Source organism: Ceratotherium simum, chromosome 3, assembly GCF_057802395.1.
Source record: "Ceratotherium simum simum isolate JZ-2026a chromosome 3, ASM5780239v1, whole genome shotgun sequence".
Lineage (NCBI taxonomy): Eukaryota > Metazoa > Chordata > Mammalia > Perissodactyla > Rhinocerotidae > Ceratotherium > Ceratotherium simum.
This window is the reverse complement of record NC_141902.1, coordinates 67,801,172-67,817,425: the sequence shown is the minus strand read 5'-3', so window position 1 is coordinate 67,817,425 and position 16,254 is coordinate 67,801,172. Positions and strand designations below refer to the sequence as shown.

General features: G+C 42.9%; 1 protein-coding gene across 1 annotated transcript in view; it reads left to right on the top strand.

The window, feature by feature from the left end:
* Nucleotides 1–1,222: 1,222 nt before the first annotated feature.
* The window catches only part of PTPN9 (protein tyrosine phosphatase non-receptor type 9), a 75,751-nt gene continuing 60,719 nt past the window's right edge, over nucleotides 1,223–16,254 (top strand). The window contains exon 1 of the mRNA XM_004421836.3: nucleotides 1,223–1,384. Coding sequence (XP_004421893.1) covers nucleotides 1,322–1,384 — 63 coding nt within the window. The 5' untranslated portion in view covers nucleotides 1,223–1,321. The remainder of the gene's footprint in view (nucleotides 1,385–16,254) is intronic.

Genomic DNA, 16,254 nt, shown 5'->3' with positions numbered 1-16,254 from the left:
AATGATGCAAAAACATATCAGACCCAGCCCTGCCTTCTCTGTGCCCCCCTCCCCCAAACTGACTCCAAGACCGCACCCTGTAAAACTGCGAAGCTCCTTGCTGCGCTGGCCTGAGTGAAAATCAAAGGTTCGCAAAAGCTGCGTGATTCCTGAATGAGGTTCGAAATCGGATGCTGTTTTTGTGAGGGACTAAAATTAGCTACACTGGTGATGGATTACAGGATGCAGCCGGCAGAGAGAGAGAGGGCCGCGACTAGCAGGGTCTGTGCCTTCCACTTGAGCATCCTGGACCTCGCAGGCAACCTCTCCAGGGCCTTTCAGTCAGCAAGTGACATGGAAATAGATGAGGGTCGTGGATTCCTCACGTAGGTGGTAGCAGCAAGTAACCCCAGGCGTGGTGCCCGGCAGCAGCTAGTTTTCAAACGAATGTATTCTCTTCCTCCTCCACCGAGCTCAACCTCATAAAACTCACACCCCTTTCTTCCCTTTTCTCGCTCGCCGCAGTCCAGAGCTGCCCGAAGCCCCTCCTCCACCCCGGTTCCTCTCGGTCTCCCCTTCCCCCGCCGGACCCCTCCCCCACAGCTTCCCCCTACTCGAGCTCCTCTCCCCCCACCCCCGCGCCAGGTTCCTCTCTGTCTCCCCCTCCCGGACGGAGTCCTCGCTCCGCCGGGCCTGCCTGGCCGCCTGTTTGTGAATGAGACGCTGTTTCTCAATGGAGCCGCGGGGGGCTCGGGCGGCCGCAGCGTTGGCGGTGAGCCGGAAGGGGGGCGCGTTTCCCTCGCTCCCTCCCTCTCTCCCTCCCGCTCGCCGCCGCGGCTTTTGAGGAACCCGCTGAGAGGCCGCCGCGCCGGTCGCGGGGCCCGTATCCCCGAGGACTCCTCGTCACGTTCTGGAGGAGCCGGAGCGCCGCCGAGGAAGCAGGACGCCGAGGCCGGCGGCCTTCGGGAAATTTCCGCCGCGACCCTTCGCTCTGAGCTTAGAAAGTTCTTGATTCCCTAGTTCCCTTTTTAATCCCGACTAACAATTAGCTTCTCTTGCACTTATTACTATTTTCTTTTTCCGGGAGAGGAGGGGGAGTGTGAGGAAAGGAGCGAAGGAAATAATAAAGGATTCCACCCAGAAGAGAGCGACAGTTCGGAGAGCTTTTCCTTGGGACAGAAGCGGCGTTTGCGGCCGCGGCGGGCGCGGGCCCCGCGGGCCCCACCATGCGCGAGCCGGCCTCGGGCTGCTGAGGCGCCGGGACGCGGAAGCGGAGGCCGACAGCCCCGGGCTCCCCGCGCTCCCGGGCCACTGGTGTCCGCCGGGCGGCGGCGGCGGCTGGATGGAGCCCGCGACCGCGCCCCAGCCCGACATGGCGCCGGAGCTGACCCCGGAGGAGGAGCAGGTAAGCGGGGCTTGCGGCCGCGCGGTGGGTGTGTCCGGACCCCCGAGGCCTAGGCCGGCCTCTGCCTGCCGAGCCCGTGCTGCTTGCCGCTCCGGGCCGGCGGGTGGCCTCTCCCCGCGGCGACCGCGCCCCAAGCCATCATGCCCTGAAACCGGGGTGCCGCTGGACGCTGCTCCTGGCCTCTTCTGTCCCTGCGGCTTACGGGCCTCATATTGCCCCCTCCCTCTCCCCGGTGGCAATTAAAGTTCCTCGAACTGGGGGGCTTCCTTTTCCCTCTGCCAACCCCTCCCCCGACATTTGCAGAACGCCTACTTGCCTCCGGCCCTTCCACATCTATAAAATTTTTGCTTCTTTCCGTGAGGGTTTGTGGTTTTTTAAGGGCAGGAGAAGCCCCAGTTCGCGGGGAGGGTTCCTGCGGGGACCGTCTCCCCTCCTGAGGAGAGTGGTGATAGGCACTGGGTGCATAGATGCCCTAGATTTTCAGAGGAGCCCCTCGGGCTTCTCAGAGGGCTGTGGCAGGCCTGCTCGGACAGATTCTGGGAGATTCAGGCCTTCTGGATCTGGACAGATTCTGGAAGATCCGTGCTCCCGAAGTCCGTGGCCGTGACGGCCGTATTCAGCTCTCTTAGGCTGGGCGCATCGCCTCACCCCCACTTCCCTCCCCCCATCTCTTCTCACTGTCTCCATCTTCCCGAAGCCTGTATTGAGCTCCATTGTTCCTTAAAGCTTATGACCCTCAGTTCCCAGAAGGAAGTGGTTTGCTGTGTCGTTGGGGGGGCTTGGGTAAGGGAAAAGCCCAGGGCCCTTATAACTTTCCCTCTCCCACATTCTTGCTGGGGAAACATGGACCACTCCTTATGAGGAAGATAGGAAAGTCTGCCAGCTGAGATTGGGAACCCTAAAGGCTTTTCTCTGTTTCTTCCTTGGCACTCCCATACCCGGCCCAAGCTATGCTCAAATATAGCTGTACTCTGATCCCATGTTTTTTTTAAAAAAACCTGAATTAAGGAAAAGATGAACCATGCTGGTAACCCATTTCAAGCTCTCCAGCCCTTCTTCCCAAGGACCACATTTGGTAGCACGGTCTCTAGTATGGAGACAGTCTGGTTTTACACACCAGTATTGGTTAATGGGCTTAAGACCTGATTTTTAAAAAGCCCTTGACTTTTGTCCTCATTTGTGGAGATGACATTATTCATATTTGGCCTCAGATCACAGTCTTGCCTTTTGATGCCTTGAGATAAAATCAGCATGGGAAAAAAAAGAAAAAAATTCTGCTGCTCTGTACAAGCAGTGGTAGGTAACAGCCTGGTAACTGCAGTTGTGTGTTAATAAAATGCTAGGAGAGGGAAAGTTATAAGGGCCCTGGGCTTTTTCCTTACCCAATAAAATGCACTAGGGCCTAGTGCAAGCAGGTGGCCAAGGAGCCCTTCTTGCCAGAATTAGGGAATTACTTCAGCATTAAGGTATGATATGTTAGGTTGATGTCAAAGGGGCAAAACTCTTTCACTTATTTTCTTTGGGCTAGTCAGATTTGAAGTTTCTATATTTCTGAGACTTAAAGGCATCCACTATTCCACTATGAAAATGACATTAAGTGGCAAATTAAAAAATTAAAACCTAAGAAAGTAAATACTAAAGTATTGATAAAGTATTGGCTTTACTCTGTATATAGTGTGTATATACATACAAGTGTGGTTAGTAAAAATCTTTTATCTTGAATGAATGTGATGAGCATTGACAAGAAGTGGATGGAAACAGTAAAATATTTATATATTAAGATCAAGAAGTTATGTATTTTTTCTAACCATACCTTTTCTTCCAAAAAGCCAGGTTTTCTACAGGCATTTCCAAATGTTGAGACACAAACATAAAAGCAGCATAATTCCAATTATTGTAATGCCTGATGAAATTTCATATTTTAGTTTAATATCACATAAGAGTACTCTTAACTGTTAAGATTTCTTAAAATATTTAAATTAAACAGCAGCAAATTCATGTTAGTCTTATCAAAGTAGTTCGTTATGGGAAATGACTCATTCCATAGTGCTGCCCCATTGCTCAAACCAATTTAAGAACTCATTTGGGGTTGATTTCAAAGCTTGTGGCAGAGTCTGAAATATCTTTAGTGTTGGGAAGATCTTGTTCTTTTGAGAGTCAATTTGATTTTTGGAAGTAGCAAAAAATCTTTTGGAACCCTATTTCATAACTAAAGTAAGGGACCAAACTGGGTTAAAACAGGTTCAGGCCAAAGTGAAATGCATTTAGGCCCTTTTTGGGGTGTGTAAACTGCTTTAAAGATGTTTCTGGAGCAGATCCCTCCTGAATGGTATGTTCTATACGGTCATGCAAATCAGAAAGCCAGAAGTTTCCTTGGACACTTTGTTCTCCCTTAGCCCATATATACTCCACATTAGGTTTTCCTGAATATCTCTTGAATCCATCGACTTCTTCCACCCCACCCTCATCTCCCTAGTCCCCAAGCTACTATGGTACCCTGACAGAACTTTTGTTTCCTGCCTGATCCATTTTGCATTCCTTAGCTCTTATTCCAGAAGCCAAAGGCAAATTGCAAATCCAATTGCATCTTCCTTCAGCCTACCTGCCCCCAAAATAAGTATTCATGAAACTCTTCAGTGGCTTTTCATTGCTTTTGGCATGGTACAGCTCTTGAATATGGTCCATAGAGCCTCCTCGCCCTTGTGTGGTCTAGAGCCCTAGCTAATTCTCACACCTCATCTTTGCCCCAGGCACACTGGCCTTTTGGTCCTGCATTTTTGCTTGTTTCCTCCTGCTGCAGGATCTTTGCACAAGCTGCTCTCCTCTGTCTGGCAACACCCTCCACTGTTAACTCCCTCTTCATTCTTTTTTTTTTTTTTTTTTTTTTTTTTGGTGAGGACGATCAGCCCTGTGCTAACATCTGCCAATCCTCCTCTTTTTTTTTTTTTTTTTTATTGCTGAGGAAGACTGCCCCTGGGCTAACATCTGTGCCCATCTTCCTCCACCTTATATGGGATGCCACCACAGCATGGCTTGACAAGCAGTGCATCGGTGTGCGCCCAGGACCCGAACCAGCAAATGAACCCCAGGCCGCCGAAGCGGAGTGTGTGCACTTAACCGCTTGTGCCACCGGGCCCGTCCTCCCTCTTCATTCTTTAGTTCTCAGCTTTCACTTCCTGGGGAAGGCCTTCCTTATTTCCCCAATTAGATTAGATCCCTGTTAGTGGCTCTCAGAGCACCATGTACTGTCCTTTACATCATTTATCACAAGTTTACACTATTTGTGCGATTCCATGATTGGAAGCTCCATGAGGGTTGGAACTGTGTCTGCTTTTGCTCACCGTCATTGGCACATTGCCTAACATAATAACTGGCATTTAATGGGCAATCAAGAAATACTTGTGGAATGAATGAAGAGTAGTTGTGTAGGTGATTTGTACACAGACAGCATCATCTCCTTTCAGAGTGGCTTATAAAATTAAGGACATTGTTCATTTTGATACACGTTTTGAAGGTCGTTATTACTTGATAGTCTCATTTCCTATCTAGGCATGTGTTGAGCTGATATTATACCAAGTCCTCATTTGTAACTTTGATATTTCTTGCCTTTGTTTTTTCAGTTCTCAGTAATTATAGAGCCTACAATTGAGTTACAAGAAAAAGTATGATTTGCCTTTAAGGATCTTACATGAATAACAGCAGAATAATAACAGTAACTGTTTCCTGAGCTCCTGCTTTGAGTCAGGCTCTATGCTGGGCATTTCACATATAGTTAATCCTTATAAGGTTGGAATTATTACCTCACTTTGCAAATAAGAAAACTCAGGCTGAGAGAAGGAAATTACCCAAGGTCACATAGCTAGCAAGTGATGGAGCCATGCTTTCCACCCAGGTCTAGGTTATTCTGCCTCCATTGCAAATGTTCCCTCTGTTGTATTACATAACTTCTGCTGAAGCAGTTAGCCAATTTACCAAGATGCCTGCGTGGGTATATAGTAGCTAATTTTATGGGTTTTGATATTGATGTGTGTTTGGTTTTGATGATGCTTCTTAAAATATGGCTTAAAAAATGCAGACAGAAAAAATTTGGAAAACCTTTACTCAGACCTATGTATTGCAAGCAGAAACATATCGCACAGTCAATGCAAGAAATTGTGATGAAGTTACTCTTGGAAAAAAATTTGTTCCTCAAGGTAGAATTCATAACTCTCCATTTTGAGGTGTGGTCACAGTAAAAATTTAATTTTTCCATATCTTCTTTTTCTTTTGTACAAGAGAAATAACTATTCTTGGAGCCAAATATGAAGAATATTATCTCTCCAAACTGTAAAAACCAAGGTGTTTTTGTGTCAGGAATATATTCCTTTTTTTTGAGATGTTTATGTGTAAATATAAAAGCGTTTCTTAATCGGCTGGCAAAGTTGTACATTCGGCAGTGTGAAGGGTAACTTCTACATATCAGTACTAATCTTCATTCCTATTATTTATTGTCTTAATTTTACTTTTCCAAAGCATATACTCACATGTTTAACTTGACCTGACGTTGGTAATTTTATTGAATTTGCTAAATTATAGTTAGCTTGACTACCGAGGATAGGTAAGGGTATCTTATTCATCTGTTCTGTCTATGTACCCTACAGAAAGTTAAGTGGGCTCCTTGGGTTACATGTATTTGGGCGTAACTTGTGAGGAGGACTCCCTCTTTATAATAAACCATAAAATAATGACTCTTAAACTAGGGTTCTAAGGATGTTTGATTTCAGCAATTATAGCCTTTTAGGGTCTTTCGGTTTTGCATGGATTCCCAGTAGTGATTGATAGGATAGAATAATAGAGTAGTTTTTTTTTTGTGAGGAAGATCAGCCCTGAGCTAACATCCATGCTAATCCTCCTCTTTTTGCTGACGAAGACCGGCTCTGAGCTAACATCTATTGCCAATCCTCCTCCTTTTTTTCCCCCAAAGCCCCAGTAGATAGTTGTACGTCATAGTTGCACATCCTTCTAGTTGCTGTATGTGGGACGCGGCCTCAGCATGGCCGGAGAAGCAGTGCGTCGGTGCGCGCCCAGGATCCAAACCCTGGCCGCGAGTAGCAGAGCGCGTGCACTTAACTGCTAAGCCACGGGGCCGGCCCTAGAATAGTTTTCTAAAGTGCTTGTGCTTTTATTCATATTTTCATTTTAGACCCAGGATGGTTTTATGTCATGTAGTGCTTCTCTCATAAAAACTAATTTGTGAGTTTCTTTAAAGTTGCTATAATAAATAAGCTACTAATTATTTTCAAAGCCTCTAAAGAAAATTCCTATTTTGGAGCAGATGTTCTTTAGTGCTTGTAGCGTTGTTGTAAAGATTAATAAACTGATGCACGTAGAGTACTCAGCCTGATGCTTGCATAGTGAGCACTCAGTAAGTTAGCCATTATCATGGTATTCTCTGTCTTTGAAAAGTGAAAGATTTTAGAGCCAAGTTAGCTTAAACCAATCCCAAGGGGAAAAAATATTCATATTCACCCTGGGGACCGTCACTTAGCATGGATTCTTATGAATGCCAGAAAATAGTTATTTTGCAACTTTATAGTGTAGTTTTCAAAAACCTATTCTAATTCTGTTCTGTGGTTTGTGTTCTTATAACGGAATCTTCTAAAGCTAATCATTTAACTGCCTTGCAGTGGACTTCAGAGATTTTTGGCATTTTTCCCAAGGGCAGGGGTTTTGTCCTGGTTCTTGTGGCCAAGAACTTCCCTTTTCCCACAGCCTCACATGTCGTGTGCTAAATGTCATCTGTCCCCCTGGAAGTAACCATACGTCAAGGACTAAATGATTCATAACATTGGGTTGAGGCCTTCTAGAGAGGGAAAGGCGAAGAATTCTCATTTTCATTATTGCCGGTTACTAATGATATTGTAATTAGCAATTAGGTAAAATCTCATTTGGATGTGAGAATTTTACTCTTAAAATTTCTGAGCATATCAAGAGTCTTGGACTTTAGTATTGTGAATATTAAGGGACCTGGAGGTTTTCTTGAAGGAACCTGACCTTTATTACTTATTAATGAATTGAAAAGTAAGAGGGACCCTGCTTTAGAGAGGAGCTGAACTGTTTTACAGAGGTAGAAGTTAAAACTCATTGTAGGTCAGTACATTTGAGCCTTATTTTCTGATTTGTTTACCTTTATTGTCTTGGAAAAGACATAGTAATGTTGGGATAATCCAACATTTGTTTTCTAAACATTAAGCCCCATTTTATAGTGGAATGGCTGGTCCACTGCAGTGTCAAGATTAGATGTCATAGCCCCTAACTCTGATAATTTGTTCAGATAATAGAACCTCCAGTGCTATTTCAGCCATTTCACACCTGTTCTACCATCCTGCCTTGATGTCTCAGACGGTTCCGGGTACTTTCTTTTTCCAAATCAATCACTATCACATTTCCCCCTATACACACCTCCACACAAGAGCTCCTTGGTTGCCCTTTCTGGCCACTGGAATAGTCACTGTTTTTTATCCCTCTTCCTCTGGAGTAGGGGTAGGTGTTCCTACAACAGGTAGTTTAGCCTGCACTCTTCAGTGCTGGAGGGCCTGTACCTACTGGAATGAGCACTTTCATATCTGATTTTGAAAAGACCTTGAAAACCTAACTTAGATGGCATAGGGATGGGGAGCAGGGGTGGGAGGCTGAGGAGCTCCAGAGCCCATGGGAAGAGTTGTTTGTGTATTAAGGATTGGTTATCTCTTAGGTCCAGACTATAAAATGATGAGACCAAAACAGTAGATTAGAGGTGGCTTTTTCTTTAGTTTCTGCTTCTGAGAAAAGCATCCCATTTTTCTCTGGGAAAGACAGTTTCTGTTATGTGTACAGGTTTCCTCTGAAATACCAAACTCATCCAAAACACACACACACAGTTCTTGTCTTTTTATCCAGCACAACTGGCACAGATCTGACTAGGCTTATAGAATTATTATGAAACCAGAATTTATTCTCAGAATTGATGGGTAGATTCTAAAGAGAGCCGTCTATGACTTTAGTACTGAAGTGTCTGGGGACATTAATCCATTAATTACTTGTTCATTGCTTGAACAACTGGCTGATCTTTATCTTTGCATTTGCTTTTATATACATCATTATTACATGATATATATGGTTATTAAGGGCCGGCTCCGTGGCTTAGTGGTTAAGTGCGCGCGCTCTGCTGCTGGCGGCCCGGGTTAGGATCCCGGGCGCACACCGACGCACCGCTTCTCCGGCCATGCTGAGGCCGCGTCCCACATACAGCAACTAGAAGGATGTGCAATTATGACGTACAACTATCTACTGGGGCTTTGGGGGAAAAATAAATAAATAAATAAAAATTATATCGTTATTAAAATCAGTCTTTTTAAAAATAGGTATTTTAGATTCTCTACAATGACCATGTGTTTCTTTTGTAATTAAAACTGATAATACTTAGGTGCTGCGTGCTCTATACATGTTTAGAATTATGTTATTAATCCTAGTATTTAAGATTAATGCAAATCTTGCCTTTTTCTAAACAGAACTATTTACAAGTGAAACCTGGGACTTTTGGGAGGTGATGGAAATGAGTCTGAGGTAAACTTCAGGAATCCCCAGCTTCCTCTGTGGCTCCAGGTGTTTTATTTAATCTTTTTGAGTCTGTTTTGTCCTCTTTCCTTCAGGAGCTTTTAGGAGACCTGCTTAATTTAAATAAGCAAAATCCCTTACAGTTACAAAATGCTCAATTAATAGTTGCGATAATAGTATTCTTGCCCTCTGTGCTACAGGAAACAATGTTTTTCAAATAAGAATAGGAAGAAAAATTAAGAATCTGACTTTGTAACAATGAAATGGAAGATTTCAAGATACCCTAAGACAGTTATCAGGCATGAGTAATGTATCTAGAAGATGGTAGTGAGGCTACTTGTTAACACTTTTTGCACCATTTATTGGTTCATTGGTTTATTTCTTTTTTGTAGGTTGTAGATTACTTTAAGGTGCACTAGTCATCATCATCTTTTTTCCCAGATAAAACTATAAAAGGTCATCTGGTGATCTAAAAATGACACATACTTGGAGTGCAAAGAATGACAGTTTATATCATCTTCCATATCTTATTTAAACAGTCTTTGTGAAAAAATTCTCATTTCATTGTTTAGCTCAGTGGTTCTCACCAAGGGTGATTTAAAACAACCCACCCCTCCTTTCCCCCTGGGAACATTTGTCAATGTCTAAAGATACATTTGATTGTCACACTTGGGGGGTTGCTACTGGCATCTAGTAGGTAGAGGCCAAGAATGCTGCCAAACATCCTATAATGTATAGGACAGCCCACCACAACCAAGAATTATCTGGCCCAAAATGTCAATAGTGCCAAGGTTGATAAACCCTAGTTTATATTTGAAGAATTTTGTAGTTCTTAGGAAAAGAATTACATGTTGCTACTTTTTAGTTAAAGATACGTGTTTGGTTAACACATTTAGTATTTATTCAAATATGTGTCCCCAAATACTGGTTTCAGCGATTGACTTTACATACTGAAAAACTTTAGTCTAACACTTAAGTATTTTGCAGCATAACCATCACAGAGGATAAAGTGAGCCATTTCCACAGCGTTTGTGAGGTTTTCAGAGATGAGGAGATTTTATATGACAAGAAGAACACTACTGAGCCCTGCCACAGAATGGTAATAATGGGAAGGGTCATTTTTGCTTTCCCCTCCCAAATGTTTCTGTGTTGCTATGAAGTATCTGTGTTCCTCCAGTGATTGAGGTGATTATTATGTATCAATCCCTTTTCCTTTTCTGAGAGGAAGGTTTTACATGTAACAAATACAATTTGTTCATTCATTCAGCAGTCATTTATTGTCTATTGCTGTTTGCCAGGTTCTTGTTCCGCATGGATTGGGGGCTCTCTGTCCTTGAGGAATTGCCCTCTAGATCTCTCTAAGCAGTTCTTGAATTGTGGTCTACCCTCCAAGGAGGAGGACCTCTTATGCACGTTGAGGGCAGAGACTTGATCTTCTTTGCATCCTTAGTGCACATTATGAGAGTTCAAAATATGTTTGCTGAAGAATGAGTGAACTGTATTGAAATTATTCATTCCTCACACAACTCATGAGGCAGGTCTTGTTTTGCTTAGGATGATTATCTTGATTATACAGGGATGATGTCCAGAGGCTTTCAATAATTTCCCGAGGAAGGCAGCACTGGGACTCAAACTCTCCTGATTAAATGCATTGCTCTCTCTAGTAAACTTCTGTCTTAACCACGTGTTTCACTGTGACAACCACTGTGTGACACACCTTTATGCATATACTCTAGAAACAGCTCTCTTGGCATTTGTGGGTTGAACGTTCCTGGTTTCAGCTATTCACAAATTTCCCTACAGAGATGTGGCTGCATTGTTCCTAGTTACTTATTGTACATTTATTTATGAAAGAAATTATATGCTTTAATGGGGTTGGTGAACTTGAGGGTTCATGTAGGTCTCTGGCTGTACCTCTGAGAATGTTGTAAGTCTATTCTTTGCCTTTGGAAAAGCAGTCTTTGGTTTTCTATACATAGAGTTTAATCTTTCAAATATTATAATTGGCGTAATGGGGAAGTATATATGGTATACTTGCTAATCAATGACTAGGATGAGACTAGGTATGAGCTTTAAAATTGTTTTTTTTCCATGATACCTTCACTTTGCCCATGTTTTTGGCTGTACTTAAGCTACTACTAGATTTTCTTTGTCAATTCTTGCCAAGTATAAAAGTTGAGGAAGAGGGGCCAGCCTGGTGGCGTAGTGGTTAAGTTTGCGCATTCTGCTTCAGTGGCCTGTTATTCGCTGGTTCGGATACCAGGCACGGACCTACGCACCGCTCATCTAGCCGTGCTGTGGTGGCGTCCTATATACAAAATTGAGGAAGATGAGCACACATGTTAGCTTATGGCTAATCTTCGTCAGCAAAAAGAGAAAGATTAACAGGTTAGTTAACCCAGGGCTGATCTTCCTCACAAAAAAAAAAAGTTGAGGAAGAAAATTTTAAGGATTTTTTTTCCTCCTGGTTTTTACTTTCTATACTTTCAAATTTTCTCTGTCTTAAATTCGTAAAGGAAGAAAAAGAGTTACTGAGAGAAAGGCCTGTTTGAACATAATACATGAGCACAAGAAAACGGTTTTATTTGGGAATGACCATTTGTCTCACTGAGACTTTAGCTCTTCTATGCCTGGGAAATCCGAAAAGTGAAGAGAAAATGGTATTTCTGGCTAGGTCAGGGACTTAAAAATGATTTAGCTAGCAAGATTAAAATATACAGGATTTTCCAACATACTTTTCTTTTCAAAAATAAATCTTTTTAGATTAGGATTTTAAATGTTATAGAGAAACTATTTGACATTTCTTGAACTGAATGCCAGTGCACCATTTGTTTATAGGTAAAACTCAGCATTATTATGGAATTATCAGAGACATTTAAAAAAAATTGAAAATCATCCATCTTTTTTTTCTCTAGCCACCCAAAACATCATTTTCTTTCTTAGTTGATATGAAGCTAGGGAAATGCTAGCTTTGGAGGTGATTTTGTTTTTTTTTTTTTTTAAAGATTTTATTTATTCAGCTTTTTCCCCCCAAAGCCCCAGTAGACAGTTGTATGTCATAGGTTCACATCCTTCTAGTTGCTGTACGCGGGACTCGGCCTCGCGTTGGACGGAGAAGTGGTGCCTCTGGGCGCTCCCGGGATCCGAACCCGGGCCGCCAGCATCAGAGCGCGCGCACTTAACCGCCAAGCCACAGAGCCGGCCCTGGAGGTGATTTTGTGAGAAAATTGGAAGCAACTGGAAACTGGTGTTTTGAATGAAACTGCTAGGACCACTTGAATTTGGAAACTAGTCAGAACCTCTATTGTTGTTATGCTGTCCTTAAGTGCTACAAGTGTTAGTAAAAGCCCACATCAAAACTTGTGATAGGGGCTGGCCCCAGGGCTTAGCGGTTAAGTGCACGCACTCTGCTACTGGTGGCCCAGGTTCGGATCCCAGGCACGCATTGATCCACCACTTGTCCGGCCATGCTGAGGCGGCGTCCGACATACAGCAACTAGAAGGATGTGCAACTATGACATACAACTATCTACTGGGGCTTTGGGGAGAAAAAGGGAAAAAAAAGGAGGATTGGCAATAGATGTTAGCTCAGGGCCGGTCTTCCTCAGCAAAAAGAGAAAGATTGGCATGGATGTTAGCTCAGGGCTGATCTTCCTCACAAAAAAAAAGAACTTGTGATAATTAAAGTGGCTGAGCACTACCTACTAGGATGGCTATAATTTAAAAAAAAAAAAAAGAGAGGGAGAAAGAAAATAAGTATTGCCATTGCCGGTGGGATTGTAAAATGGTGTGCCACCGTGGAAAATAGTTAATGGTTTCTCAAAAGATTAAACATAGAACTACTATATGACCCAGCAATTTCACTCCTAGGTATGTATACAAAAGAATTGAAAGCAGGCGCTTGAATAGATACTTGTATGTAATGTCATAGCAACGTTATTCACAATAGCCAAAAGGTAGAAGCAGCCTGAGTTTCCATCAACAGATGAATAGATAAACAAAATGTGGTATATACATACAATGGAATATTATTCAGCCTTACAAAGGAATGAAATTCTGATATATGCTAAAATATGGATGGACCTTGAAACCGTACTTACTGGAATAAGCCAGACACAGAAAGACAAATGTATGATTCCACTTATGTAAGATACCTAGACTAGGCAAATTCATTGAGACAGAAAGTAGAATCCCAGGGGCTGGGAAGACACGGAAAGGGGGAGTTATTGTTTAATGGGTACAGAGTTTTTGTTGAGAATGATGAAAAAGTTTTGGGTATAGATGGTGGTGGTGGTTACCCAACATTGCAAATGTATTTAATGTCACTGAATTGTACACTTATAAATGATAAAAATAAGAACTATGTATCTTTTACCACAATAAAAAAATAATGGCCAAGCACTATTCTGCTTTACAGGTTTTAATTCATTTTAATGAATATTGTGACTGGTGAAGCAAAGGAAAGAGAATAGATGTTGTTTCCACTTCTAGTTTGACTGCTGATCTTGAGCCTAGAGTCTCTTACATAAGTACCGTGTCTTGGTTACAGAATGTATCTATGTTAATAATTTGTTAGAATTTGAATTATCATCTGTTTTAAACTCCTGAATATTTCACCTGTGGGATGCAGTTGAGGTCTACTCAGTAGGAGAATAAGGAATTTTCTGTGTAGGACAAAGCACTGAATGTTATGATGCAAATGGACCCATATGTATAGCATCTTCCTCTCTCCCACCCCATTCCCAGTATAGTTCTATGAATGACTTGAAATATTGTTGATCTAGAGCAGTGGTTCCCAAAGTATAGTCTCCACACTGGCAGCATCAGCTTGCCCTGGGAGCTTGTTAAAAATGCACATATTCAAGTCTCACCCTAGACCTACTGAATCAGAAGCTCTAGGGGTGAGGTCCAATAATCTGTATTTTAACAAGCCTCCAAATACACACTTAAGTTTGAGAACTAGTGATCCAGAGAATAACTAGGGTGATGTGGTATTGGTTGGGAAACCATCTAGAAGTGAGTTTAGACATTCAGGCTCACTTCAGGAAGGAAAGGCCTAGATTTACAGATTGGTTCTGGAACCCTAGGTATAGAGCTAGTCAGAACTGGATGAAAGCTCCAGGAATCATCTGATTCTAGACTAGAACTGTACTGTTCTAAGGAAGAGGAACAGCAAGGCATAGTTCTCAAAGACTGGCATTTACCATGGTTTCTCTCATCCAAAGAAAGAGCAGAGCCTCTATCTACTTGAGAAATAGAAATGGAACCAGGATGTCCGCATGGTTGAAAACAGGGCATTGAGACTCCTGATGTCCACTGCAGATGGCATTCCCTAGAGAGGTGCTTGGCTTCCAAGGGAGTATTGAATGAAAGGAGACACAGGCGGTTCTGATTCAGCCAGGAAAACCTGCCAACTTTGACAAGGCTATTTCATAGGGAAGCTCGTGTTACTCCAATGTCAGTTGCCCTGATAATCTGGACCTAGGATTTTACTGGCTTTTACCGTCTTGGTCCTGCCAGGGAGCTGAGCCCGGTTCTAATTGAAATTGAAAATGGGGCAGTGCATTGAGGACAGCCAGATTGCAGGCAGCTTTTCCAGGTTTTTTTCTTTGGAGGTTTGCAAGTGGCCTCTAAGGTACAATAAGCTGATCTACTTGTACTATTTTATGGGCATAAATAGGTTTGTCCCTGAGTTTATTTGAGAACGTCCTTGGATTTGGAAGTATTGATTCAGAGTTTGAAATGGTTGAGGTCTGATGACTGACGTTGCTTAATTCAGTCTCCTAGCCAGCTATATCCTTTTGAGGAAGGAATGGAGCTGTGGCTCATGGAGACATTTAGGAAGAGTCCCAGTTTCTTGAGTATGTGACAAAGGCTCAGGATTCAGTTACCTTAGCGTACAAGTTGTGAGGCTTGGTCTCAGGAAGAAAGCAGGGGGCCAGTTAAGTTTGGCGTAGATTAGCAGTGTAACTGAACTTAGTGGGTTCATCTCTTGGTGAGTGCGGAGGCGAAAAGCACAACCAAGGCAGAAGTAGGTGAGGAAAAGCACAACCAAGGCAGAAGTAGGTGAACAAAAGCACAACCAAGGCAGAAGTAGGTGAAGAAAAGGTTTATTGCTTACAAGCAATAGAGGAGGCCGAGGATAGCTCCCAATGCACTGTCTCTCTCAGCTCAGTGCTGGTGGAGACTTTATACACAAGAGAGCAAAGGATAACAGGTTTATTTGTAACAACTATGTAACAGCTGTGCTCATTCAGGGCACATGCGTAGCAGGTGAACATGCTACTACATACATCATATGATCTGAAAATGGCTGCTTGGACTCTCCCAGAGGAGGAGAATTTAAGATGCTGATGAGTTTAAGGTAACATTAGGATGCTTGGAGCTGGAACAACTTGCAAGGGTCTTGTTGCTAACATGTGAGTTCCTCTGCAAGATAGCAACATCTGCAAAACGGGGACAGCAACCTCTGCAGAACAGAACACATGGTTTCTTCCTGTCTGGAAAACATTTGACAGACCATGTTACTTATTGATCAGATCCTCAGTAACCCTTTCTTTGCCTGGCTCCCTGGTCACAGCAGCAGCAGGTCTAATCTACAGGCCAAGGCCAGATTAGCAACAGGTCTGACATGCCAGGTCCTATACTTTTGGACTAGAAGTCATCAAGTCACTCCTGTCAGATCCATTTGACATTGGCAAAATTGAATTTGAGTGGTATGTGGGGGGAGGGGGTGCGTGGGAGGGAGATGAAGATGAAGGGAGGAGGGAGGTGGGGAATCTGTTAGTTATAAGAGAATGAAAGCAGTTCAGATAGCTTCAGTTGTGTGAAGTGGAGGGAATATAGAACCGGGAAGGAAGGAGCTAGTTACTGTGTTTTCAAAGCTTCTAACCATTTTGATTTTTCTGGACGGATTCTAATTTGCCAGTAACCTTAAAGTTTAGCACTCAGAACTGAAGACAGTATTACAAATGAAGTCTGATCGGCCTCCTTGTTTGGGGCTTACTTGTTTTGGACACTGTGCTCCAAATTCACAATAGTAATTTTTGGCAGTCTTAGCAAACTGTTGACTCATAGATTCAAATTAACTAAGATCTCTACATCTTACATGCTTCTGTTAAATTTCATCTGGTGCTTTTAAAATTGGTTTTCTTGTACTTACCCTTCTTAAATTTCATTTTGTTAGATTTAGTGTTCACTGCCATTTGTTGAGTCTTATGTGCCCAAAACTTTACAAGTATTACCTTTTCTCCCCTCTTACAACAATTCTATGGGATATTACTCCCATTTTATAG